Source organism: Apus apus, chromosome 8 (assembly GCF_020740795.1).
Source record: "Apus apus isolate bApuApu2 chromosome 8, bApuApu2.pri.cur, whole genome shotgun sequence".
NCBI lineage: Eukaryota > Metazoa > Chordata > Aves > Apodiformes > Apodidae > Apus > Apus apus.
In genome coordinates, this window is record NC_067289.1 from 16,497,323 (window position 1) to 16,525,141 (window position 27,819).

General features: G+C 43.1%; 1 protein-coding gene across 1 annotated transcript in view; it reads left to right on the forward strand.

The window, feature by feature from the left end:
• Positions 1 to 22,088, forward strand: part of PSMD1 (proteasome 26S subunit, non-ATPase 1) — a 72,268-nt gene extending 50,180 nt beyond the window's left edge. The window contains exons 18-25 of the mRNA XM_051626793.1: positions 329 to 445; positions 7,472 to 7,574; positions 11,465 to 11,634; positions 13,263 to 13,355; positions 16,175 to 16,267; positions 18,590 to 18,736; positions 20,901 to 21,055; positions 21,870 to 22,088. Of these exons, the coding sequence (XP_051482753.1) occupies positions 329 to 445; positions 7,472 to 7,574; positions 11,465 to 11,634; positions 13,263 to 13,355; positions 16,175 to 16,267; positions 18,590 to 18,736; positions 20,901 to 21,047 (870 nt within the window). The 3' untranslated portion in view covers positions 21,048 to 21,055; positions 21,870 to 22,088. The remainder of the gene's footprint in view (positions 1 to 328; positions 446 to 7,471; positions 7,575 to 11,464; positions 11,635 to 13,262; positions 13,356 to 16,174; positions 16,268 to 18,589; positions 18,737 to 20,900; positions 21,056 to 21,869) is intronic.
• Positions 22,089 to 27,819: the final 5,731 nt, after the last annotated feature.

A 27,819-nucleotide genomic window follows, 5' to 3' on the forward strand; every position in this document is an offset into this window, starting at 1 on the left:
AGAAAGGGTAGGAATAATTCATGTGTACTATTGAAGGCATGTCAGTAGTTCTATGTGATGAATGTATCTGTTGCCTTATTTCTGCAGATAGATCTCGTTCCATCTATCACTTGGTTTTTGTGGGTATTCTTCCTGATTTTTAGATTAAAATCCACAGAAATACAGATTTCTGCTTCATTTGCAAAGAGCAAGCAAAATATTTTAATAGTATATTTGATAGCATCAATCTAATTACGTTCCATTAGAGTACTGTATCCTGGGATACTAAAAATAATAGCATTAACTTTGTGGCTGCTTATTTCTTGATTGTTTTTGTGGGTTTTTTTAGGAAGCAATTAATTTGCTTGAGCCAATGACAAATGATCCTGTGAACTACGTGCGTCAAGGAGCTCTGATTGCATCTGCCCTTATCATGATCCAGCAGACTGAGATTACCTGCCCAAAGGTAATGTGGCATACCTTACATACTAACTTGTTAGCTGGAAAAATGGTCTTGGAGGCCAAATCTTTAGTGCTTGGCACAGCACATAAAGTGTACATGCCTTGTAACAAGCCGGAGCTAAATGCACAGCAGGAATCCTGCATGGATCAGCACGTGCACTTGTGCATGGGGGAGCAATGCATACTGATGGGAACGTGCCTGGTAGGTGGCAGCATCTTAACTCCAGATACTAAAAGAATGAATGCTTATTCTTAAAAGGTCTAAAAGCATCTTTTAATGCTATGAAAGTGACTGTCTTCACTAACATGCACTGAGGCCTGTATGCTCATGATTTATGCCAACGCTTCCTTAGTAAAGAAGTTGGTTTTAGTGATAGTAAAATCAGTTTTAGATTTAGTCATCCCACAGGGATGTCCTGTTATAACTGTTTCTTTTGTAGCTGGTCTTATACTTCTCAGGTGAAAGTCTCTGCTGTCAGAACTGGTTTAGTGGCTTTATAGCAAATACATTTTTTTTAATGGAGTTTTTCTTTCTGCTCAGAAGGCAGAAAGGATTGTATGTGCTGTGTTTAGCTTTTAAAAATAGATTGCCCTGTGAATATATGACAGATGATGATATGCAAACATTTGTACAGACTAAAAGTCCACATTAATGAAGCTTTTGAGGTTCCTTCCACATTTCATCCTCTCTGGTGACTGCTGAGGCAAAACAGTAGCTGGTACTTTGCAACTCATCTGTCACATATGGGTTGCTTTTATTGATGTCATTTTAGAAATTGAACTGTGATTAAAAAAGCCCCTTTTTAACTGCATTTGGATGGGGAGAAAGGAAAAGGCCTCTGTACAGTGGAAAATTTTACTTGGGAAAATCAGTGAAGGAAATCTACAAGTACAGGTGTTTGGTATTTCCAAGTCATGGAACATGAGGATTTGCTGTCAGACAGTTTGTTCCTTTGAATTACTTAAAAAAATAACCTCAACCACGCAAAAAAAAAAACCCAGTTAGTTTTCACTGGTCAGAATCTGGAAGTGTTGTTTGTATTCTCAGAATTGTAGCTCAACTGAGTAAGCCAGTGGAGAACACTAGAGTTCTGTTGGATTCCTTTGTCTTCTAAGATACTAAGTCCCTGTAACATGAAGCTGAATTATCTTTCTATGGAAAGAAACTGCTTGTTGTTTTTATTCTTTCTTCCTTGCTCAGGTGCTTGGAGTGCCAGCCTTCAATACAGGAGATCACGTTTAATCGTTCTACACTCCCCTAATGTTGGGCAAATTGTATAGCTCTCCTGTGCTTCCATTTCCCACCTGTTTGAGTTTGTGTGATGTTATAAAATACAGATCCAGAAGGTGGTTCATTACCCAGTCATAGAAGCACTACAGATACTAAAAAACAATAAAACACACCAACCCCCCAAAAGGTACAGATTATAAAATAATAGATATTCCCTGAAATGTTCTACTGGTCTAGGAACTAAACACAGGATGTGTAAGTTCTACTTGTTTTGAACACCCCAAAAGTTAGTTAAAACCATCATAGTTTCTCACTCAAAAGTAAAAGGAATATTTTGCGTAATATGTTGCTAATTATGTTATTTATTACCCATGGGAAAGTTTCTGGAGCTCTCTGCCACTCTGAAGAAAAGTTATTTTACTCTGATATGAAAGGGCGGAGTTCAGAAAACTAGCTGGTTTTGGATTGCAGTGACATATTTTGATCTGATTGGATTCCTAAGTGGCATGCTGGGGCACTGTGTGCCAAAGTGTCTAACCTGATGTATGTGAGTCCTTGTGTTGCTGGATAAGCAGCTGGTTAGAGAAGCATGATGGATTTCATCTCCCACAAGCTGTACATGTGGTCTTGATGGGGTTACATATCATTGCGGTTGAATGATGGTTGAATCATTATCCCTGAAAGTGTTTAAAAGATGCGTAGACATGGTGCTTAGGAATATGGGTTAGTACTGGACTTGGCAGAGTTAGGTTAATGCTTTGACTCGGTAATCTTAAAGGTCTTTTCCAAGCAGAACAATTCTGTGATCATCTCACTGCTGCTAAATATTTTGTCATGTTTTGCATGTGAGAGGCAGTGATTTTTAAAAAGATTATGATATGTATGGTCTGACCAGCTTCCTGTCATGACTTCTAATGTTTTTCTATTCTGGGAGCATAATTTTTTTTTAAGCTTCTTGTTTGTGAACTTTGGGTTAGAAGGATTTCAAATTCTCTGGTGATCATTTGGGATGAAGATGACAGCAAACAATCTTCCTTGAATAGGATTAGATTTTTCAGGAATAAAACAACTTAAGAGTTTTGAGAGCTGAGCTTTGCAGTGGTGAAATGTCAGCAGTACTCAGAGATTTAAGAGTTAAGGTACTTTTGGTTTAAAATAAAACATCTTTATTGTGAGAGATTCTAGATGTATGCCTTTGAATCACCTTTGCTGTCCTCTTTCCTTTGTATTTTTCTTCCTCTTTGTTGAGCTCACTTTATTTAAGCAGAGAATTTAAAGATTTTAATGTTAAACAAAGAGTTAAAATAAAGAAGTGTCATTGTATGGAGGTCCCTTGAACTTGCAGGTTGCTTAAGTGCCAAAAATGGGTAGCAAATCTTGTGTCAATCTGATTTGGCCTCTTTGGAGTTGAAACACAATTCTTCTGTGTGCAGCCAGGATGATTTCTCCTGACCTCTGTTGATACATTTAAGAACTGTATTAATGCAGGATATAGAACAAGAACAAGTTTATTTTGTGAAATAGGATGCTAAATTACAGATGTGATGAGATCATTGTAACAGAAATCATTGACAACTTCATTATGTGTTTGTGACCTGTGGGGCAATTAAGACAGCAATTTTTAAGACAAACTACGTGTCTCACATCTTGAATTTACTTTTTCCTAGTTTTGTGTTAGGATAGTCATCTTGGCAAAATGAGAAGACAATAAGCAAGGTTAAGAGCTGTCTTCCATCTTCCTTTGACCATCATGGTTATCTTTGAGATGTTGTGAAGAAACCGAGACCAGTTTGCTCTTTTATCCCTTCTCACTTTCATTTAGATGAGATGCTGTCTTGTTAGGCTGCAAGGATCATTTTTGTTGTATTCTGGTAGCACCTTCACATTCTTTCATTTAAGCCAGATGCTGTTAAGGTCCTTCTGCATAACATATGCTCTTTCAAGAGAGCAAGCATATGCAGAATAATGTCAACTTTTGAAGAAGACAGACTATGCAGAATTGAAAACCTGTTTTATTAACAACAGATTCCTAGAGTTCTTAAGAGCTTGATTTGCAAAAAAGTGCCATGTGTGTTACATGCTTCTGTTTCCTTTATTTGACTGTTCATCAAATCTTGTTCTTAACAGTCTGATGGGCTTCATGTGCCTGAATGTTGACTGATGGAGGGAGATGTGGTAAACAGCTTCATAAAGGACAACCCCTTGGGTTTGTGGTAGAAAATGGGGCTGTATCATTCTCATATCTTAAAGCCTCTGTTCTTTCCTCTGTGTTGCCAACGTTGCACATTTGGCTTCATTTGAAATCAGTGGCATGTCATTTTGGCCAGCACTAATTGTCAGAATGTTGTGTGTATTGTTAGTAAAGATGAAATGAGTCATTGTCTACATTTTAGTGTTCTTCCTGGAAGTTGCCCAAATAAATTTCTTGATAGCTTTTCCAAATGCTATAAAATTCTTTAAGTACTTTGAAGTTTTCAAGGGAGAAACAGAGCTTATGAATTTCACAGCATATTAAATAAATCTGTTCAGTAGTTTGGGATGTGCTGGTTGCTGTGGTTTGAAGGAAAACTAGTAGCAGATTAAAGGACTCTACTAGATAAACTCTGGCAGATTTTGCTTCAACAGCTTAAGAAATTACTGTCTTGATATTTTTGCCACATTCTGTAGGAGTTGGTTGCCCCAACAGCAAAAACAGGACAGAGCTTTTGGCTGTACTGCTCTTGCTTTCTCTAAAAAGATGGAGCATGTGAGGATGATTCCTTCCTGAACTGCTACAGCTAGAGCTTCCAAAGCAGGCTTTCCCCAGCAGCAAGTAACACTTTCAGCTGGGACCTTATCCAGTCAAAAATCCCATTCCTGTGATGTATTTGCTTTATATGAACAGCCTGAATAAGCATGCAGGCCTGCTGTGCATTTGAGTGTTGAGGCACTCCTTCTGTCTGGGTTTGCCAGGTCCCCAAGGCCAGGAAAGGTAGTCTCCCACCCCTTAATACCACAGTTTTGCTTCCACTTAAGGTAAAGTAAAACTTTGGAAAGGGCACACTTGCTCAATACTTTTTCCAGGGTTGGCAGAGGTCCATGGCTTGTGCCAGGTATGCAGAATTTATCTGCAAGCAAAATGCTCTTGATACAGAACTACATATTTTGTATTTTTATAAGTAAGGGGTATAAGGACTGTTTCTTGTTGTACCCGTTCAGTGCTTATTCATTGAACACCTAATCTCAGCTGTAACCTCTGCTCTCCATATTGCCTGGAGAGGTGGCAATTGATCCAGTCAGGTTTAGCAGCCAAATTCCTGTCCCTTGGTCCCTTGAAGTTGTCAGGGTCCTGGTTAGCTCACTGCCCTGTGTGGTCTCCTAGTGCCACAGCTGGTGAGTTCCTGGTGGGCTTGTTGCCTGGGTGTTCTGTTCATCTCCTCTGGACTAATGTACATGTTGGGTAGGAGCTGTGGGAGTTGTATTAGGGAAAGGGTGCTCAAAGTGCAGCACACCATCACCAGGGGAGGTGGACAATTTCCCCTGCTAGCCCTATCTCACCTTTCCCAAAGGAGGTGTTTCTGCCCTTTCTTCCCAGGTGCTGTTCCATTAGACTTCAGACAGCAGTGTGAACATTAGCAGTTCTGCTGAATATCTTCTTGCTTCACCCAGAGTTTCATTCTCTGAAGATTTGATTACAGTGTAAATTCCTCATCACAGTCCACCAAATGAGATTTGTAACATCCGTCCATTTTTATAAATATTCCAAACCCAGAAGCTAAGCCCAGAGTCACAGGAATGATGTGCTCTAAACAGAGGCACTGGAATCCTCCTGCTCAGCTCAACTGAAGGAATAGTTTTACATGTTGCTTTTCTGTCTGTCCCAAATAATATCTGAAGACTTTGGTTAACCTTGTCTGTATGTGGTTGCCCTTGATACTGCACAAGGCCCTGTTCTAGGTTGCAAATACAAATTAAGATATTTTTCCAGTGTACAAGAGGTCAGGCATAAGAAACAAACTATTTATATTAAATGTGTAAACCTCAATGTAAGGTTTTATAAATAAAAATTGGGAGAGCATGAAAAAGCATAAAAGGAATGAAGTAAGAGCAGAGTTTGGTCAGTATATTGAGAAGAAACCCTGTATTGTGTGTGCAGTATCTCCCTGCCACATACCTGGGTGGCTGTCCTGAAAATGTTCACTGCACCTTTTTCTTAGTTTTAATAAATTCAAGAAAATTTAAGTCACTTCCTTTTGGGGATAGAGACTAACAGCTAAAAACTTCTTTATGCAGAGGGGAATTGGTGAATAGAGAAATAATATTAGCACAAAAATTGCTGGACTTACTTAGACTGAAAAATGGAAATAGCTGCTGTTTTTCTCCTGTCAGTTTTAATAAATGCCTCCTGCTCTACCAGAGAAGTGCTGTTTTGTTCAGCTTTGCTGTTTAAAAGTGGCTGGCTGCTCTGGGGCCTCATGGTCCTGAGGCTGTCCACTTGTGTGAAACCAGTAAAGTGATTTTAATACAGTCATCTTGAGCAGGTAATGGTTTACTCATATGAACGTTGGTGTCTTTCATTGCCACGGGTTGGTTTAATATCTGGTTAGATGCCATCAGTGCTGAAGTAGTGGAGGTGACAAGAAGTTTGGCTCGGTTAGTGTCTGAAAGAGCAAAGGCAGGAAAGGTACATACAGTGTCTGTTCCTTTAGGGTACCTGTGTTTTAAGTGGTGTGAGGAGTCAATGTGTATTGAGAACGATTTTGCAGAAAACCTGCAGTCTGAACCCAAGTGTTTGCTGAGTGCACAGGGCAGCCAAGCAGCGTTGCAGTTCCTGGGTATAATGCTTGTGGGCTGGAGACAGAACTTCTGTCTTCCATCCCAGACATTGGACACAATCTCTCTAAGGTGCAGTCTCAATTTACTGCCTTCTGGTCAAAAATTCACGGGTGAAATGTGGTGAAATTTATTGCTAGCCTTACCCCGGCTGAAGCATCACCTCTGATGTGCTTCTACTGGGAAATCTGATCTTGTGCTTTGCTGAGAAACCCCTGCATTTTGATCTGTCTGCTCAGTCAGCAATTAGTTCTGTTTTGACCTTTGTTTTTTTTACCTTGATGAATCCCAGTTTATTCCCAGCACAGTTTTCATGTCACTGACTCAGACTCTCTCTTCAACAGTTGTTGAAATGGTGAAAGATTAAGCTGTTTGAAGCAAAGACAATAATATAAGCAACTGTTCAGTACCCTTACAAATGTGTGCTTAAGATATTGTGCTAAACATACCATGTCGTAAACTATTACTTAATTAAATATGTTTATGATTTTTGCTTAAAAGGTAAGAGAGCAGAAGCAGGATTTGCTGATGACACACCACAGGGGCATTACCAGTACAGCAGAAATATTGTGCAGGAAAAACAGAATAGGTCTGACATTTTCAGCAGCAGGAATTGGAGGAAGTTTGATAAAACGCAGTGTCACGCACCTAAGGACATACAGTAGTTCTTGCTACAAACTCATCTGTTGGTCTTTTATTCCAGCAACACTCCAGAGATTCTGAGGCCTGTAAGGCCTGCAAAATATGGCTTGGAAATGCACATCCATCCTGACGATCTTAAAATCACTTTATGGGTATCTTCAAGTGGGGAAAACCTCAAATTAATTTTTAGTGGATGACTTGTAACACCAGTGACTAAAGCCATTGAAAAGAAAAATGTCATCCTAGGATGTGGAAATCCTGGATGCTTCCAGTAAAGGCACAGTATTTGACCCATACAGTCAGTTTTATAATCTCTCTCTTTTTTCTTTTAATTTTTTTATCCAGGTCAGCCAGTTCAGACAGCTCTATTCCAAAGTGATCAATGATAAGCATGATGATGTCATGGCAAAGTTTGGAGCAATCCTGGCACAAGGCATTTTGGATGCAGGTAATTCCTCAAACATTTAAAGTGGTCAATTTCTAAAACATATTTGGCTACTATAGCTGTAATAGCAAATTTAATCTGGGAGTCATGGTCCTGGCTTTATGTCTGTCATGTAATAGTAGCAAGAAATCTCTAATTCCAGGTCATTTTTATCTAACTAAAGAAACCCTGTTTTGTAGTTTCAGCTTGTATCAGTGTGCTTCTGTTAGGAGAGAACGCAGTCATTGGGCCAGAATTCTTGTCTGGAAGTCTGGACAAATATGTCCTTTTTGCTCTTAAGACTGTTTTTGTCACCCTGAATGTGATTTCTAGCACAAGAGATTGCTTCTTTATTTTTCAAAGTAAGCAACTGCTGCAGAAATTTTGAAACCTTGTGGTATTCAGTGCTCATATTTGCTTTTTCTGTTAAAATCTGACAGAACCAGTTTAAAATACATATATGTATTAAATATGTTTTAATAACGAGGGTTTGCCTCTGTCCTGATAATTGAGAGGAGTTGCAGAAAGAGAGAGGAACAGTTATCTGCAACAGTGTTACTTCAGAAGACTCAGTTTCACAGACTGCTACCTTTTTCTAGTGTAGGAAATATCATCTTATGAGTGTTAATGGCTAAATGTTGAGCCAGAGCATTAGCCTTTCAGAAGGACTGAATTGCAGGTCCTATTAAGGAAGGTTTCTGTAAGCAAAGAGGACAGTCAGTGTTTTGTTTTGAATTTTTCCTTCTGCTAGAGTTAAGACTTGTGCAGCGCTCTGTCACTAGCATCCCCCTTCCAAATTTCCAAACACAGTTTTTCCCATCTTGTCTCTCATGCTGTGGCTGCTTCTTGCCATGCAGCTTCTTATTCCCTGTGCTTACAGTGTTGGTGTGAAATTGCTACACCTCCAAGCCATGTGGTGAGGGGAGAAAAAAAAGGGCTGCCTGCACCTATCTGTGTAGAAGCCTGCTTAAAAAGCTCTTTCCCTGGCAAGCATGTGGCAGTCAGACTGCTCTGTGCTTTATCACCAGGGCTACCCAGAGAAAAAAGCAGCAGGAACCACTTTCTTGTTCTGTCTTGCCTCCCAGGTATCCCTCCCAGAGTTCAGACTGGGCAGTATTCTTGGCACAGGACTGTTAAAATAATTTTGACCATTCCCATACTCCTATTGTGTTGCTGGAAAGCCAGATCCCAGCTCAGAGATTTTTCTCTCAGCAGTACAGACCTGCTTCAAATTCCTGCCTTTAAGATTAAATAATAAAAATGCAGCTAAAACCTTATTTGCTTCCTGTGTCACTCACGTATTGTATAATGACTTGGAAACCAGAAGCATCCAATTTTAATAAAGTACATGTGAACTTGTGCCAACTTCAACCTCTTTATTTCTTGCTGCACTGCTGGGGGAAGGCTGTGAAGTAGCCTTTCTTAACCTATTGCCACTTCCATTAGAGCCTCTTAAAAGAATAATTTTTTTTATCTCTCCCATACAACTACAAGTGCTTATCTGAAACAATGAGCTATAGAATTTAATTATCACTACCAGGAAGACAAGGTTCTTTGTGTTGCCTGCCACACTTGGGGCAATTGAATTTGTAGGAGAAAAGTATAATTCTCTTCCCATGACAAGCTTTGATTAAACGTGCAAGATTTCCAATGTGACTGGAAAAATGATGCACTGGAGGTGGGGTTTTTGAGGCAGTTGTCGGTTGAAACCACCAGTTGGCTGGTGGTTTCATGGAAGGAGCAGGGTACCTTGGAAGCACTGAAGTGCAGATGAAGAATTAGTCATTGTCTAATTGTTAAGGCCCAGCAACTACATTTTTACTTCTTTAATAAAATAAGAAAAATGTAGACACACTAAATTTAGCTTAGAGATATTTTTTTTCCCCCTCTGAACTTTTATAATGCTCCCCCACTTGATACTCTCATGTTCCAGGCTGATGACTTCTTTTCTGTTCTTTGCAAAACTCAATATGCTTTATTTTCTGGAGTATGTATTTGTCAATGTGAGCTACAAAAGGGATATCCTGATGGAATTAGATGTCAGCAAACCTTGCCACAGTGACAGTGTGAATTCTGGGAGATGGACCTTACAGTACTACCCAAAGGGTCCTGAAATTTTTCTTGAGTGTTTTTTGGATTTTATTTTCCAAGCATCATGTCACAGCTTTCATCCATCCAAAGATCTGGAATGTCTCCCTTCCAGATTGTCAGGGTTACTAATTAATCTTGAAGATAAATCAGTTGTGTAATATCATGTCTTCCTGACTTTCCTGCCCCCTGCAAAACCCTGGGGGTGAGGGTGGGCTCTGTGTGGGTGTAAAAGACCAGAAACAAGTAACATGACAGCATCTTTTTAATGTGAAATCTGTTACTCATCCAGGAAATTCCAGAGATTGAATAATATAATTCTAAAGGTTAAATTCTAAAAATTAAAGTTTGAGAGTTCAATGAAGTCTGCTTGAGCTGCTTGTGCAACATTCACTGGGATGCTTGATCCAGAATATCTGCAGATTACTCACCTGGCCCTTACACAGTGATGCAGTGTTTGACTTGTTGATGGATGGCACAAGACCCGAGGGAGCCCTTCCTTAATGCTGTGGCAAATTCAAGTATAAGGTGGAGAGTTTTATATTGGAGAAAATAAGAAGCAGAGCAGACCTAGCAGTAGTAAAATACAAGACTGTATCATTGCCTTTCTTCAAAGATGTGACTGGAAGGAGTTCTCAAGTCAAACAGCAGGAGATCTATTGCTACCACAAAAGGAAAAGCAAGGAGGTTGTTTGTATGCAGAATATCCTACAGGAGGATCAAAATCTTCCATCTTCTTTTGGACTAACACTGACAAATCACTAAGATCAGATTACTGCTTCATTCAGGGCTTTCATTAGTTTTGGCAGCAAAAATTAATTTTGCTTGTCTTTTAAAATTCAGACAGCTCCATCGCTGCCTGGCACCATTGAGGTGACTGTGTGTGAGGCAGGGGAATGCTCCTCCAGTTTGGGATTTTCAGTTACAAAGTATCCCGAGTTTGCAGGGAGTGGGTGTTTGTATTTTAACAAAGTTAACCTCCCTGCAACTGGTCTTGTCAGCGGTAATGGACTTGCCTGGTGCCCTCCTCAACTCAATTTGCTGTGTTCATCAGAAGACTGAAGATCAGATTAACACTTTCTCACTCTGTCTGCAAGCCCAATCTTTCAATTTGGTTTCTAACTGGATGTTTCTGCACTACATCAACATATGGAGCTGTTTTGGTCTCTGCTTTGCTAGTACAGAGCTAAGACTTGGTTGTCTGGCAGAGATATAGTTTTGCTACAAAGACTGCAGAAGCTTGTCTCTTTGCTGCTTAGATTGATAACCTCTAGAAGCAACTTCTGAAGTTGCTGCTGTTTACATTTTTTTCTACTGAGATCGTGTAGGATAAAAACCTAGGCATATTTCTTCTGAATAACTGACATTTCAGAGAGGCAGCCACAGAAAGAAAAGTTTCTGTATGCACTGCTTTCCTTGTGAGGCTTGTTTTGTGGATCATCTACATGCTATGTTTTAAAACTGCTTATGGCAAAGGTTTGCCTTTTTCTCCCCCTCTCCCTGCCTTCTGCATTGTGCTTTTGTTTAACCTGTATCCTGGCAAAATGTCTGTGGAAGGGCTGCATTCACTGATTGTGTTTGGGTAATATGCAGCAGATAGAGCAGTTTGGTTGTTGCACCACCTGTTTTGTTTCGTGTGTAAACTGAGATCACAGTAAAGGAGGGGGAGAGGTGTGTTCCAGAGGAGAAATCTGAGAGCACTGTGGCTTGTCTTGTGTGGTGTAACCCCCTGCAGAGCAGCTGTTTTAGAGATACATCGCTCAGGTGTCTTTGTGGAGTATCCAGGAGTGCATAAACTAACTTCTTTCATTTCTGTTTCCTTGCAGGGGGCCATAATGTAACTATTTCACTGCAGTCAAGGACAGGACATACTCACATGCCTTCTGTGGTGGGGGTTCTGGTCTTCACGCAGTTCTGGTTCTGGTTCCCCCTGTCACACTTTTTGTCTCTGGCTTTCACCCCAACCTGTGTCATTGGCCTTAACAAGGATCTTAAGGTACACAATGATAGCTGCCTGGAAGGCTCGAGGGGTCTGGGAGGGGTGTGCACGGATTTGTTGGTTTTCTTTGCATGTCTGCAGTTTGTGCCATAGAACGTCCTAACTGGAAGAAGTCTGAAAAGCAGGCTTAAATTGCAGAGCTGGTGGTGGGAACAGGGACAAGAAAAATGTAGAGAGCAGATTTGATCCCTTTACTTCAAAGCAGCTTACAAAGAAAGGAACTCTGGCCAGTATATGTGGACTGACACCATCTCATCATCACTCCAGAAGGTCAAAGTTATTTAAAAAAAAAAAAGTGTGTTGCCTCCCCTGCCTTTACAAATAAATTATGTTACATTCTCCCCTAGGAAAGCTAGCAGTGGGAAAACAGGATTTGTTTGTATTCCTTGCAGAGTAAACATTAAACCAAGCAGTCATGGGTACTGCTGTTTTCTGATGCATCTGTTCTTACAGCTGATCAGCTGTGGCATGGCCCTGCAAGCTGTGCCACTCTGGGTCTCCTGTGCTGAAGACCTGAGCTAGTAATTTCCACCAAAAAAAAACTTCTGCATGGGGGTGCACAGCCCCTCCTGTCACTGCTGCAGGTTTATCCTTGCTTTCAGAGCCCCTCAAGGGGACTGAGCCAGGTCGCTGGATCACAATCCCTGGGACAGTATCTTACGCCTCTAGGTTGCTCTTCTCCACCTGTCTCAGGCTGAGCATTGAGGCAATCTACACACAGCTCAAAATTCTCCCTCTGTTTGAAGACAAGTTTGCGTGAAAATACCCTCCCCCTCTCCTGCCCCCTCACCTCCCCCTTCTTAACACTTCAAGGGGTTGTGTTGCTGCTTGTCTCCACACCCCCCTGGCACTGATCAGTTCTGCATCTTTTTGGCTGTACTGCTGTTTTGACTCCCTCTCCCCATCCCTCAATCCAGAGAGCCCAGAAGGCTGTAGGTGAGGTTATGTTGTATAACTGGGTGTGCAGACTGAAGCAGCTACAGGCTGGATGGATGTTACAGGCTGTACTTGCTTCCTCAGAGCAGTCCCTGCTCCAGTGTTGCTCTGTGATGTGCCCTAAAGGAAGAGAGTTGAGATACTGCAGAAATAAATTCAGTTCAAGAATTTGGGTTGCCTATCATAAGATGCTTTCTGCCCTTGCTTATGTAGCCAGGAATGTGCCACTGGTAACCTGCCCTCAAAAGGTACTGTCCTTTTGCAAGGGGTGAATGTCAGGCAGTGCTTGGTCGGCCCTAGCGTGCATTGACAGAGCAGATCTTCACTTAGATCTTAAACCAATTTTGAGTTAATATGAGCAGGCACAGCAACAACATCAAACCACAAAAGCTTCGAAACAATGAAAACAAAGCATGGTGTGAATAGTGTGGAGTGTATGGAGAAGGCTAGGAGAACTTGCCAGAGTCGAATTATAGAATAATTAAATAACATTGTTCTAGTTGAACTGTTGCCACTGATAACAGTTTCTCAGCTTCCGGAGGGGGAGAAGGGGAAGCTTGTATTCTTTAGAGGATCCGTGTTTGTCTCTGCTGGAAGGAAAATTAAGCTAAAGTAATTACACTGATGTGAATTATTTTTTTTCTCTTGCTTTTCTCGTCTCTAACAATTCTTACAACTGTTTGTCTTAGATGCCAAAAGTCCAGTACAAGTCCAACTGTAAGCCGTCCACATTTGCCTACCCCCCACCTCTTGAGGTACCAAAGGAAAAGGAGAAAGAAAAGGTATTCAGACTGGCTTTCCCTGTTGTAAGGACTAACCCCTTTTCCCTCCAAGTATAAACATTGACTTTGGTGGCACTAATAGGGAATCTAAAGAGCGAAAGAAAAATTGGCAGGCACTATTGTCTCTGAAAGAGAATTCTAGCTATTTTTTCCTGCTATGCCTGGGACTTGCTTATCATGGCATAAAACTGCTGTGCTTCTAAGTCACTGGAACCTTCCTTGTCTCCAGTGGTCAAGCAGAAGCATTGATTAATGAAACTGTTTTCCGTGCCCTACTGGTTTGTACGTGTGTGTCGTTGTTGTGCGTTCATGACTTGGGCTTCAAAGTGCTACTGAAGTACCAACATTGAGAATATTAGGTGGGACACTTCTAATATATTCCCATATGGAAGGACAGGCATATTCCCATAGTGAGTGTCTCTTTGGAACAAAGCTAACTTCAGCTGTCTGATTTCGTTTGAAAAACTATTCATGAGGACAAACCACCTGTGCCTGTGACACGATCAGAGGAAAGCATGCCTAGTTCCAGGGGCATTTGTGTGAGGTAATACAAGCCAGAAGCAATATATTGAAGGAATGCTTAAGTCTTTGAAGGAAATGTTGTCTTGAATAAAATCCTGAATTATTTAAGTCTGATCTTCCATTTTAAAATTAATATTCTAAATTGGGGATTAATGGATTTTTAGTGCTTGTGAGATACAGAGATTGACGATATTTCTCTACGCATTTCTGTCCTTCCAAACCACCATAGGTCCCCACAGGCTGGGCTATCTCCTGAGACAACCTTGGTTTCCAGAAGGAAATCTTTATGCAGCAGCTGTGATAGGTTTCTGTCAGGATTTCATTAGGATAATGGTGTTTCTTGACATCTGCCTCTAAGGAACAAAACTTTGTGTTTTAATGTCCTATTATCTTGCAAATTTGATTTCTGAAGATGGAATAAGATCAGTTTGTGTGTGGGATACTACAGTCTGCAATCTAAGAACAGGCTGAACATCTCTGTTCAGTGTGATGGGAAATATTTGAAAATACTTGGAAAATGATGTATTTTTTTGTTTAATCTAGATGCTGTCATATATAACTAGCTTTATAATGTGTATTTGTGTTGTATTTAGAGTGTCTACATGTGTGTCTTTGTCTATAGGTGTTTCTTTAGTCACTCTTTGAGTTAATTACTCATGATGTCCAGCTGATGTCAAATTTTAAAATGTGTATTACAGCACATCTCTATTGCATCTTCAGAGTAAATACCAAACTCCTGCTTTTCCTGTGACTTCTAGTAGTGGGCTTTTGGAGGAGGGAAAGATACAGTAATTACCTCTGTAAGGAGAGGAGACCTTCTCACTCTCTACAGCTACCTGAAAAGAGGCTGTAGCAAGGTGGGAGTTGGTTTCTTCTCCCAAGTAACAAGCGACAGAACGAGAGGAAATGGGCTCAAGTTGTGCCAGGGGGAGATTTAGATTGGATATTGGGAACAATGTCTTCACTGAAAGGGTAACTAAGCAGTGGAATAGGCTGCCCAGGGAGATGGTCGGGTCTCCATCCCTAGAGATATTTCAGACATATAGATGTGGTGCTTAGGAGCATGGTTTAAGCACTGCACTTAGAGTTAGGTTAATGGTTGGTAGAGTTAGGTTATGGTTGGACTCGATGATCTTGAAGGTCTTTTCCAACCAGAACAATTCTGTGATTCTGTGACAGGGGTGTAGCTGGGCTCAGAGCAGGGGGCCCATGCACTAGCTCATGGATTGCAAGGAGTTAAGTGTGGAACTGAGAACATGTACGTAATTGAAAAGGTAGAGATGAAACCTATGGGATGACAAGTGGGACAATAGTGGAAGCAATTTGTCTCCTGGTACAGGATGGTAAAAGCTGTTGGGCAGAACACAGCAGCAGGCAGAGCAGCCCTTAGGGAGCAATTGCAGCAGTGGAGACCTCAGGCATGTCATGCTGATGAATGACTTTGTGTGAAAACTGTAAAACATTTTAGCAGAATTGAATTCTGGGCAGGACAGATTTCCGAGCCAACCCAGAAATGAACTCTGATGAAAGACAAAGCTGCTCATAGCTGCTTTCTCACCTTTGGACTAGGGTGGGAATTGGACAAATCCTTTATCTCTGAAGCTTCCCTGGCCAAAATTAAAATGTGCCAAGAGCCCACACTTAGCCTAGAAGGCCTCACCAGCAACATGGCAAATGCAGTTGCTCCCTGTCCTGAGCAAGTTACTGCCTTGCAGAGACAGTTACTGTGGATGGAGAGATGTGCTGAATTCTTGTATTTGAGTGTTGCTTCTGGATACTTTCTGGCTCTGAAGTACCAAAGTCTCCTGTAGGCTCCTCCATAGGGCATTTTGCTTATCCACTTCTTTACATCAACGAGAGACACAGCTGTCTGGTTAGGACAGTGGAGCAGCTTTAGATCATCCTAAAGAGTATCTATTTACATGTTTCTTTACCTTGGAGGCTTTGGCAACCAGTTCGCATGTAACAAGAATTCCATTTGTTACTTTGTTAAAAATAAATAACAAATGTCTCTTATAGAAGCCCAGAGAGTATTGGCTGATCTCTAAATAAGGAATTTTGCTCACCTTCTGCATGTGTGGCTGGACCAGTCCGCATTCATGGCATTTTTTGTGCCGCCTGTGCCATGTATTTGTTTTGACAGTGGTGTATTTGTCTCTTGAACAGAGCAGTGGGTAGGAAGTGGAATTGATCTTATTGACACCTGCACTGAGAACTGACCTAACAGGCAGGGGGAGCTGAAGCACAGCCTACAGTCTTGCAGTCACACTGAATGTCTCCTCTGTTGACCTACCCAGGTTTCCACTGCTGTGCTGTCCATCACTGCGAAAGCCAAGAAGAAGGAAAAGGAAAAGGAGAAAGAGAAGAAGGAAGAAGAGAAGATGGAAGTGGTGGGTGCAAACACTGGAACTTAAATGTCTTGTTCCTTCCTTGATAATCCCCCCTTGATAAACATGGAAGGTGTGGCATGGTAGCTGGCACCCTCTTAATGTTGTCCTCCTTGCCACCTGTGTTAGTTCTGAGCAACGCATTAACATGTCAGTGTCCTGCATACACTGGTCGGCATCTGTACTCTGTGTGTGTGCCCTGTCACAGGCAAGAGGTGGTGTTATTTATGAAGCCATTATTTCTGAGAAATAATTCTTCCTCAGTATTGTTAAATAACTGACTTCCTTAAAAGCAGGAGCTCGTTCTGACAAATTTATGTGCCTTTAACTGCATGAACCTTTTGTGCACTATTTCATTGCCTCCTGTTTCTAGACCAAGGGAATTTTATCTTTTATCCATGTAGTTATTAACATGGAAAAAGGTCTTAATAACTTCATGTCCTTAGTACCTCTGACCTTTTAAAAAGAAATCAATGTTGTAGCAGTTGCTTGATGGTCTTATATCAGGTATGAGCACTGAAGAGTTTAAAGTTTCTGGTTTTGCACATGCTTAACCCCCTATTCTGAAATGTTCACCTTTTGGGGAGCAATTTCTTGTGTGCTTTGTCCATCTGTCAAAGTGCAAATTGTTTGTCCACATCTGGCTCAGGACCAGTTGAGCTTTGAGTACAGGATCCATGTGCTGCTCTGTTATTATGGTGATTGCTTTAGTCCTCTGATTTCTTTCAGCTCATAGACCTGACACTGGAGCTTGTCACCTTCACCTATGAATAACGTGTCATCCTGGAGCAAGCTGAGGGGTAGAGAGATGGCTGGGTAGTGAATTCTTGGTGGTTGCTGTAATACAGAAAACATTTCGCAGCTAAAATTCTTGCTGTACCCTGACAAAAGGACCCTTCCTGTTGGGCTCTGCTAATGGATTTAAATATGCCAAGAACAACTATAAGCTGAAAGTTACTCTGACAAGCTCAGCAGAAAACTTTCTGATTCCACTTTAATATCTATGAGAGGAAAGCAACGTGGGCACAGAATTTTTTGTCTCTTTAATTTTTAAAAAAAATACAGAAATAGTATGTGAAGGGTGTGGTGTAAGATCAAGGTGTACATGTAAAATAACCTTCTGAGACCTACTTAAATGCAGCCATGTGGTAGGCAATGAACTTTATACAGTTGGCTCAGAAAATTAATCATCTCATGGGTACAATGTAGAATTTCTTATTTTTAATATTTTTGCTCCTTTATAAATGTTTCCTTGTCACTAAATGTTGCCTTTTCATTGAATTATGCTTACTGCACCATATACTAAGCAAAATGTGCTGCACAGATTCATGTTTCTTCTAAAATTGCTACAACGTACAGTTAAGTACAGGTGTTGAGAAGAAGCAATATATTAGAAGGTATTCACATGTCATGTCTGCCTGTGTGTGTGTAAGCTTCAGATGTCTGAAAGGTTTTCTTGGCTTGAATTGAGCAGAAAAACGTGGGTAGTAAAAAGGGAGCTTGCTGCCACCTGCTGTGTTTGAGTGCTTTGCCATTATCCCAATGTTTTAGAGGTGTAACTGCTTTCCTGTTTTTCTTTTACACCTGTTGCATGACTAATAATCCATAGCTTCAAAGAGACCTGCATGACAACCAGAGAAAGTCCTGTCTGATGTTACAGGAAGTGCTGTGCAATTGGTGGGGTTCCTCATCATTTCCTACTGGTTGTTTCATCTTTTCTGCAGTCCTTGTTTGCATCTCAGATGTTCCTAAGCGAGAGGGCAAACATGATCTGTGTTCTTAAGTATGTAAAGGATGCCGTGTTTTTTCCTTCTGAGCTTTTGCCTCCAGCTGCTGAGTCATTGGTAAAGGAGGGTTTAACTGCAGTTCCCTTGGGAGTCACTGAAGTCGAGTCATTTTGGTTGAGCTGCTGTTCAACAGCTGTTTAGCTGTGAAAATACAAGGGCAGCTTTTTGGCACTTTTCATGTGCTTAATAATTATATTAAAGAATCTTCAGTTGGGAACAAAAAGTGGTGAGTTTACAGAGGAAGTATTAAAAAAGGAAGCCAGAGGTAAACTTCCACTGCCACCTCGTGTTAAACTCATTTTCACCTGCAGTTGTGAGTGAGACATTGCCATGATGAGAGTACTTAGATCCAGGGTGGCATTGACTGTGGCAGCTGACATACCTGTGAACTTGTTCCTCAGCCAGAGAATAGCTTCTCACCATGCTCTGGAATTGCTGCCTATGTTAAGAGCAGCAGCTTATATCTTACCCCTCTGAATTGTGAAAGGGCTAGAGAGTACTGTTAAAATCATGTTGATGTTCTCCTCTCCTTCCACAGGATGAGACTGAAAAGAAGGATGAAAAAGAAAAGAAAAAAGAGCCAGAACCCAACTTCCAGCTTCTGGACAACCCAGCCAGAGTCATGCCTGCTCAGCTCAAAGTTCTCACTATGACAGAGAGCTGCCGATACCAGCCTTTCAAACCAGTAAGTGTCACCTTCCTAAGCCATGTACTTGACCAGAACATTCCCAGCGCTCGGCTTGTGCGTAAGGACCCAGAATTTCTGTGTGTACATGGGAAAGCCACTCACAGCTGCTGGATCACTGCAATGTGTCTTAGAGATCTGCAACTTCTCTCTTGTATTATTTGCTTTTTAATTTCCCTCTCTCAAAATTACCATATGCAGTTATACCTGGGGGAAGCCAGAGCTGCTGCAAACCTTTTCACAAAGCTAAAACTGCCTGATTTTTCTTTCTTCTTCTACATATGTCCAATACCATGACCTGGATATCAATCAGACATACACTTTTTATTAATGACATTGCTGGGGACATAAAGACTGAGCCGTGATCTTTACAATGGCCTGAGAAGTTGTACAGGCTCATTGTCAAAGCAATTAAATACATTAGGACTTCTGCTGGTTCTTTATTATTCTGTAGTGGGGCTTATACCTAAATGAAGTGGGGTTTTCATTAAACAGATTTCTTATTCAGTTGTCTCTGATCTTAGAGAAGTGCTTTCATCTCCTGTTAGCATAGAGAAGAGATAGAATGTGGTTGTCAGATGGAGAATGACAAAGATATTGTAGCATTAGCCCAAGGGATAACTATCTTTTGTGAGATGCTAAAATATATTGCAAAGCTGGTAAGCTTGCGCCTGATGTCTGAATTTCCTGAATCAATTCTTCTGGCCTATATTTTTGTTCAAGAAATAACACACTTGACTTCCCCCTTTTGCAGGATTATGCTTGAAAAATACTTGGGAAAATACTTTGCTTGGGAAAGCTGTGTTCAAAAAGCAGTAACATTTTTCCAGGAAAACAGTAATGTTTTAAATAAATGGATTTCCTGGAACTTCCCATCAACACATTGGAATTTTCTGTGCATCGTCCCCTTTTGAAACATCCCCTTTAGCATAGCTGTGGAAGGGTTTTCATTTTATACCCTTTTAAGAGAGGAGGTGACCCAGCTGGTATTTGGATTGGGAATATCTGCTCTGTGGTTCGGTAAGTGTCCACTCAAGCAGCTGAAATGTGGGCTTACGTAGCTGTTTGCTTCAGTTTCAAAACAAGCCAAGTCCCTGGTGAGGGGAGTGCAGTTTCCTGCCTTAACTCCCCTCCTCATAAATAGGTTTTGGAGGGGACAGAACAGTGCAGGTTTTTTTCTGGGACTTGGGTGTGTAACCAAGGAGGCTCTCAAAACAGAGCTGTTCTGGAGCTTTGCTCTGCTTTAGGCAATGCCAGAGTAAAAGGCTTCTTTGAAATGCTGTTTGTAGCCTGGAATCTTGCTGTGGTCAAAGCTCTGATCCCAGCCAGGAGTGACACAGCACTACCTCTTTGCACCTCCTGTTTCAGTCCTGGAGATGCACCCTTTTGCTTTAGCCTGCCAGGATGTTTGGTTGTGATCTTTGTAATTAATTCCCCTTTGTTTTATGAGGTTCTGCTAATAAGATTCCTCAGTCGGTGGAAGCGGGTGATCAGATTAGTGTCTCTTTCTGATACCCTCCTGGGAGGTGGCTACACAGAGGCTTCACTAAGCTTTGTTGCCCTGCAAAGATGAATCTTAGCAATTAGTTTTCATGTGAGAGCTCCAGACTGGAGCTGTGGTCAAGCTGTTGTAGTGGTTTGGGCCTAAGATGACAACAAAGAAACAGCCACGTGGCCTCTAACTCAACTCTCCTTACACACAGAAGGGAGACTTCTCCTTGGGCATCTTCTTCCTCTTCTTCCTCACCAACCACCAGGATCTTCACTCCAGCACTGCCTTTCACCTCTCCAGCTCAGCTCTTGTTTTTCCTCTGCTCCTTCTGCTCAGCTCTTATCTCACTTCTTTCGTATGTTAATCACAGAGGTCCCTCTAATTGTCCCTCTAATGCCCCTGGGGCCTTTCCCCCGCTACAAAAACATCCCCCCAAACCAGCACAGCTGTGTGAATCCAGATGCCATTTTATATCAAACTGAGACGCAGGTAGTGCAAATACAAAAGGTAGCCTGGATAGACTCTGTTCCATCCTCTTGTCAGGCAGAGATCCAGGTGGGTATAAGACACTTTGCTCTCTGAAAGTCGCTCCTGCTGAGGTGTCTCATATGGCCTGGGATAACCAGGAGGCAGAGGTGAGCAGCTCTAATGCTCACTGCACTTGTCTTGCAGCTTTCCATTGGAGGCATCATCATTCTGAAGGACACCAGTGAGGATATGGAGGAGCTGGTGGAACCTGTGGCAGCTCATGGTCCGAAGATTGAGGAAGAGGAGCAGGAACCTGAACCACCAGAGCCCTTTGAGTACATTGATGATTAAGAACTGAGGTACAGTGTAGCATGCAGAGTCACTTTTATTAATCCAAATGAAAGAAAAGCTTATTTGAATCAACCAAAGTGGTTACCACGATCCAGCACTCTTGTTCTAGCTCTTTGATGATTTTTTGTGTCAGGTTCAGAAACATACGCTGTCCCAATTTAAAGAATTGGCAGCAATAAAAGAGAAATCCACTCTTCTGGATCAGGCCTGACCTGGTCATACTGGATCTGGTCTCTAATCTTGGACGGCTTGGCTACTCTTGACTAGAATCTTGCTGGGCAGTTAGAGCAGTGCAGGGCCGCAGGCAGCAGCTGAGCTGGGAATAATCAGCTCATGAAAGATGGTCCTGGAGGGGCAAGTGGTTTATTTAACAAAGCTGTCATCCACTTGACCTCAGTGTAGCAGGATTGGTGGAAGGAGAATTACTACCCTGCTTTCTAGGGTTGTCTTGTCTTCCCAGCAGTTCTTAGCAGAATTTAAAGACACTCTAGTCATGGGCTTTTAACAATCCTCATAGATCTGTTCCAGGCAATGAATGGTGCAGTTCTCAGGTTCCTTGGTAAAAGTGCCTGAACTGATGTGCAAGTTTCTCACTGACAGGCAGAAACCTTGTTGCTGTATTTCCAAATATGGACTGGCATGTCCCAGTGCTCCCAAGAGCAAAGATTATGCACTTGAATTGGTGGATGTGCTGGAAAACAAACTCCTTGCTAAAAACTGTAAATGTTGCGTCAGTGGCAGGCTTGGGTGAAAGTGTGGGGCCAAACACAAGAAGCCTTAGTTAAACACATTTGCTTTTCTGGTTTCTATCTCCTCCTCCAGGCTCATGTCCTCTAAAGAAGACACTATGCTTGATATCAGAAAGACAGACATGAGGACCTTCGTATGGAGATCTGCTGTTCAGTGCATGCACCCCAATCTGTGCTGAGCTAAAGCTGATAGTCCGTGTTTTATGGCTGAAGAACAGATATATGCTATTTAGTGTACTCTTTCACAAAACCTTGTTTTCAAATAAATATATTAAAAACTCTTGACAGAAAAGTTGCTGCTCTTAAAAAAAAAAACACAAAAAAGGAAGTCTAACAGCCTTCTTTTCTACTCACCCCTAATGTTAAAAACTAGACCCAAGTTGTGCATCTTCTTCTGGAAAGCTTGGCTGACTCTGCTCCTCTGCAGAGTTGTTGGGATCTGTGCACGTCTCTGCCTTGTCTAGCACTTGTTTAGGCTGAGCAAGGTCACCAGCTCCCATCTGGCCCAGCCATAGCTCAGGTGCTACAGGGAGTCTGTGCTTGGCAGCAGCTGTCCAGATGAGATCTGCTTCCAAATTACCCCTGTGGTGCTGAGTTTGTGCTGACCTTCCCCCTTGTTCATCCTGGTATTTGTGACACTGTAGGGCTGACAGAAGGGCTCTAGGTGTTAGTGGTGGGGAAATGGGGCATGTTTCTCTCTTTTTTTTTTTCTCTTTTTACACAGAATCCCTTTTTTCTCCTGTGTGCTTTCACTAAATATGAGCATAATAGCTGATGTGAGCAGGCAGCTAGAAATACATTACAGGCCTAGATGGGGTGAATCCAGACATGCAAGTTGTTACACTGATGTACATTGTTAGCCAAGGGGGCATTTACAGTCGAGTGTGGAATGAGCAGCAGTCAGAAGGAAGGAATGCACCCTGGCTGCTCACTGTGACCCCTTGCCTGTTGGGCTGTGAGGCTTCCAAGGGTGCAGGCCCTGTTTAGCTGTAAGCCAAATGCTGGGCAAAGCTTCAGCACTTGAAACAGGACTTAAAGGGAATGAGGTTTTTATTGTATATATGTTGGGAATATTCTGCTCCATGTGAACATACCACAAGTTCATGTGCATTTGTAATAATGGAAGACAAATACTCCATGTAGTGCCTGGGAGTTTTCCCAGCAGATGGTTTATTTGGTGAATGTATCTATAGCAACAGGATAGTCTGCCTTTGTTCTCTGCAGAGCTTAAGCAGGACAGAGCAGAGGTATGGGACTGAGAGCCCATTTTGAGTCCTAGGCTTCAGTCAGAAGTCCCTGAAGTTGAAATGTGCTGGTCTTGCAGTTCTCAGCCTGATCCAGTCTGTTCTGCCGTGAAGCAGAGCCGAGAATGAACCCGAAGTGGCTACAGACAACGTTGCTGTTAGAACTGGAAACAAAGAGGGAATCGCTGCTCCAATCCCACAGTCATTCAAAGTAAGACCCAGTGTTGTGGTGCAAGAAACAGAAGCTGGACAAATGGACGTTGTGTGAGTCTCCCTAGGACTGGTATCCCTTCCGTTGGAGTGGGTGCCTGCATCCTTTCCTCCTGTGTGTTCTGCTGATCCAACCAGTCTGGTACGTGGTGGTTTTCAGTAATTTGTTAGCAATGCCATATGTCATCTTATAAAATGCTGTTTAGAGGGAGGATGAAAAACCCTCATTTCAGGTCATTCAGCAACCTGCTGAGCAGCCAGATATTGCTGGGAGATTTCTAGAGTCTGAGTAGGAATGCTGGGAGTAGCTGGCTCAGAAAGACCTGAAGCCCTACACTGACACCTTGGCCAAGGTGTGAACAGTCTGCTCCTATTCACAAGACTTTCTGCCCAGCCTTTCCTACTATACCAGGTGTTTCAGGGTAGCCAGCATATTTCTGGTGCTTGCTATAGGTTAGGTGTGACTGTGGAAATCCATGTACTGCCTGGGGCACTGCCCAGAAGACTTGATTCTTCTGCTAAATTATTTTCTTGTGCCTGTAAAACCACTCCTGCCTCTGGCAGTGATGTTTCCCAGGGCTCCCTTGGCATAAGCAAAATAGCCCCAAACTGATTTCTGAGCTGCTAGTCTGGGGCCACGAGGCAAGGTTACATTCACACAGTCATGTTTTCAGAGGAGCTGTTTTTTGTGGAAGAAAAAGGTCACGTATGCTAGGCTGGGGATACCAGGAAGGACGTCTGGGAATTAGCCTGTCCTTGCTTTCCTGGCTATGCTCACTGTTTTTTGTCTCCACTGGGCAAATCTATATGGGAACTGTGGTTTAGGATTGAGAGCACATGCAGAAAAGCATCCACTGTCTTGGCTTTGCCCCGTGGCTGCTCTGTATTTTCCTGCTTGGGAGAATGTCCAGGGGAAGAAGAGAGGAGCTGAAGGAGCGTCAACAGAGGTAGCTGCTGGTTAAAAGGCAAAACAAATGGATTAGCAGTGTGAAGGAGGAGAGGGGACAGCCACACTGCCAATCTTGAGTTGCTCTGAGCTGAGGGGGGGGCAAGAAGGGGCAGGTCAGTGGGATGGTGTTGGGGGTAGAACACCCATGAGGAATGCTTTCTAGCAAGCACAAATTGACGTTTCACCAGAGGGTTGATGATTGAGAAGTGGCTCCTCTCTAGACAGGAGTATGCACAGTAAGAGGCTTCAAGGAGTTTCAGCCTGTTTGCACCCCTCTGGAGAGAAGGCTGTGCATGATGAACAGCTTGTTGGTATGAGTGGACAGGGTTTCCCTTTTGGGACTTCACTGGGTGAGCTCTTTGCAATTGGAGCCTGATCTGCTGTGGAGCACCCAGGTCCTTCCCAGCTTTCCATGTAGTGGGCAGTCCCTTGGATACATGTGCTTAGATCCCCCAAGTTCATAAAGGATAAACCTCTTTCACCCACACCACAGCCTGGGAGGATGCTGATCCCACACTTCAGGGAGATGTGAATCTGACTCAGGCTGGTTTTGCTTAGGGACAGGCACCTAAAACGCTCCAGACCACACAAGGACAAGAGACCCAGCTCAATTTGAGTGTCTGTGATGCAAAACAGTGTGTCCTGACTATAGAATGATCCTATGCGTGAGCTTTCCTCAATTGCCTAAGTGCCACTTCAGAAATGTGGAAGTTGCCAACCTGTGACTCTGTAAAAAAAACGCTTTGATTGGCTGTAACAACCTCAGAAGGTGTTCATTTAACGTCTAGGAAGAGGTTAGAAATCTGGAGATGCAGCAGAAATCCTATAGAAAGACTACAAAAATTTCCAGGGAATGGCCAGGAAATGTTCTGAAATCTTCTGGAAAGGTGCTGGAAAAACAGAGAAGGTTCTAGAAAGCCTCCTGGGCTGGATTCTGTCCCCAGGCTAAGGCATCTGAGCAGTTTCCCTGAGGACAGATGGGGCCAGTCACTGCAGGCTCAGTGCTGTGCTTGGGGAATGGAGGCCACCACTGGCTTTTTGATCTTCAGTTTGAAGAAGACAAGGTGGGAGCCTGGAAACCTTTGGTGCTGCTTTAAATAAAGTAGCCACCGTGACTCATTAGCACTGATTTTTGAGGAAGTGCTGCTCTCCTGGGCCTGTCTGGGGATGCTGTGGAGCGACCCACCCCTGGGGTGTTTGCCAAGGGCTAATTGGACCTAAAGCTTCTGGGTCTGCTTCAGGGAGAGGCTGAAGTGGCAGGAAGCATGCTTCTGTCCCTCCTGACTAATGGGCCTCATCCCCCTTGACCTTGGTGAGAAATAAATCACTTCAAAAGCATGCCCCTTCTGACAGTGCCTGAGTCCCTCCAGGAGGCCCTGGACGTGTCATCAGTCTCCTCTTTCCACACGTTAGCTTGGGTAGCAGCCCCCTGCTTGGCACCACACTGGGGACAGAAGTGAGGATGGAGACATTGGAGGCAATGCTCCCAGGGCATGGGGTCTTCAAGGAGGGGGCCAACAGGGGCAGGTACTCAGCAGATCTCATCTTCCCACCTCTCCCTATCACAGTGGTGCCGCCCTCCCTATCTCTCCCCTTCCTTCCAGGGCCAGGCAAAGCTCTTCCTCCTTACCACTCCATGTGAAGGTTGGACGTCACTGATAAGGATGGCAACGTTGGCCATTTGTCTCCCTGCATCCCGGAGGCTGGAGCGTCCCCCACCCTCACCCGTGCCAGACCCCAGCCTGCCCTGGGCTCTTTGCCTGCCTGCTGCTCTCGGCGTGGATGACAGGTTGGATTTGCAGCCCAGCTCTGGGTGCACTTTAACCCTACAGCAGGGGCAGATGGGGAGCATGGACATTGCAGGACCATACAAGGCTTGTGGTATTTGCTTGCAACCTCTGATGGGACTAGTCTGAAGGCCTTCACCCAAGGGTGCTGATCTTTCCCAAGGGTTTCCTGATCTTTTCACAGGGAAACAAGCCTCTTTGATCCCTGAAGATAACTGGTTTGAGCAGACTCAGTTCAATATATTTCTTCAGCACTGGTGGGACTGGGCTGGCCTGTGCTCTCTGCCTTGGGAGAAGAAGCTGCCCCAGCCTCTGCTGCAGGGCTGCACCTCAGGACTGGCTTGGCCTCTGAAATCCCACAGGGTGTGGGCAAATGGTGCAGCTGGCAGCAGCCTAGGCCTGGAGCTTTGTTTTGAGGTCTGTATTCCAGTTCTTGGCATTGGCTACACAAATAAAACTTTTTTTTTTTTTGCTCAGAATAAATATGGTTCAGGTACTTAAGTGAGCCATTGGTCTCTTCCAGCCCTCCAGCACCTGAGGGAATGGGCATTACCCCAAGTATTGCAAAGAGGTTACTTGAGGCAAATTGTATTTCTGCCCAATACCTTTGGAGACCAGCTAATGAGAGTTCCTGTAACCATGAACCCCAGACATCTCAATCCTGTGAGCTTGGTCTGATGGACCCTGTGTGGATCTGTGTGTTTAAGCAACACTCGTCTGTTTTCCAGTGTGTTCATACAGCATGTGCAGAAAACAGTGAAGGGTCCAGGTGAAGCAGGTCCTGGTGAGCAGGGCAGGGTGCAGGGGGCTCACCCTGAGACTTGCTGCTGCAGCCTGGGTGCAGGGCTAGCTCTGGGGTTGGCCAAGGGAAAGGGCAGTCATTTGGTGGTAACAATGTCCTGGCCAAAGGTATAAATAGCTGCTCTGATGACCCAGGGAAGAATTGCTGTACAAGCGAGGTTAATTGTCAGCAGAAATGATGGGGACATTGTTCCTCCAAAGATAACCTGCAAAGGATGAAACATGGAGCAATTTTTTCCCCTTCAGACTGAAGGAAAAAGGCCTGAAATATTGGTGTGGTGTCTTTGTTCTCAGCTTCAGGCTGGCTCTCCCATTTAATTGTTTTTCTCCGGTCCTTGTCAATGAGAACCAAGATGGATTAACTTTTTGTTTCCCTACCATGTCCTTACAGAGAAGAAGCTGAGATAGCTCCTGTGGGACCTACTCTCTCTTCACACAGAGATCTTTATTTTTAGCTTAAGCAAGAAATCTGGGGTTCATGGGTGAATAAGAAGCAGCTGAAAATAATTTACTGGAAATATCTGCATTGGACAGCAGAGTTCATGGGCTCATTCATAGATGAGACCTGCTACTTGCTCCTCTTGTGAGCCTGGAGGTTTTGCAATTTGTGCCAGAGTGACGAGGCAGGTGGCCATTGGTCGGTGTTGGTGGCATGGGACAGACAGCCGTTGGTCTGTGTTGGTGGTACCCATGCAGTGAAGGCAGTGAGGCCCTCTGGGCCTTGGTGGAACTGGGAATGTTTCTCCTGAGGCTCCCTGTCCTGCCATTTCTGTGCACTCAGTTTCCCAGGCTATTTTGTCCTTTTTTTTTTTTTTTTTTTTTTTTAATGGAGCATCTCTAGCTCTTCCCTCCTTTCAGCCCCCTGCCATTTTTGGCTGGAAAGCTTTGCTGTTATTGCAAGCCAAGCCTTCCCATGCATTGGTGATCACCTTGGTTGGGGGTTTAATGACCCATGTCTTAGATGGGCAGATGCCAGAAAGCCCAGCTGGGGTTCCCTTCAGGCCCACCGCACTGAGCTGCTGTCATCCCCCA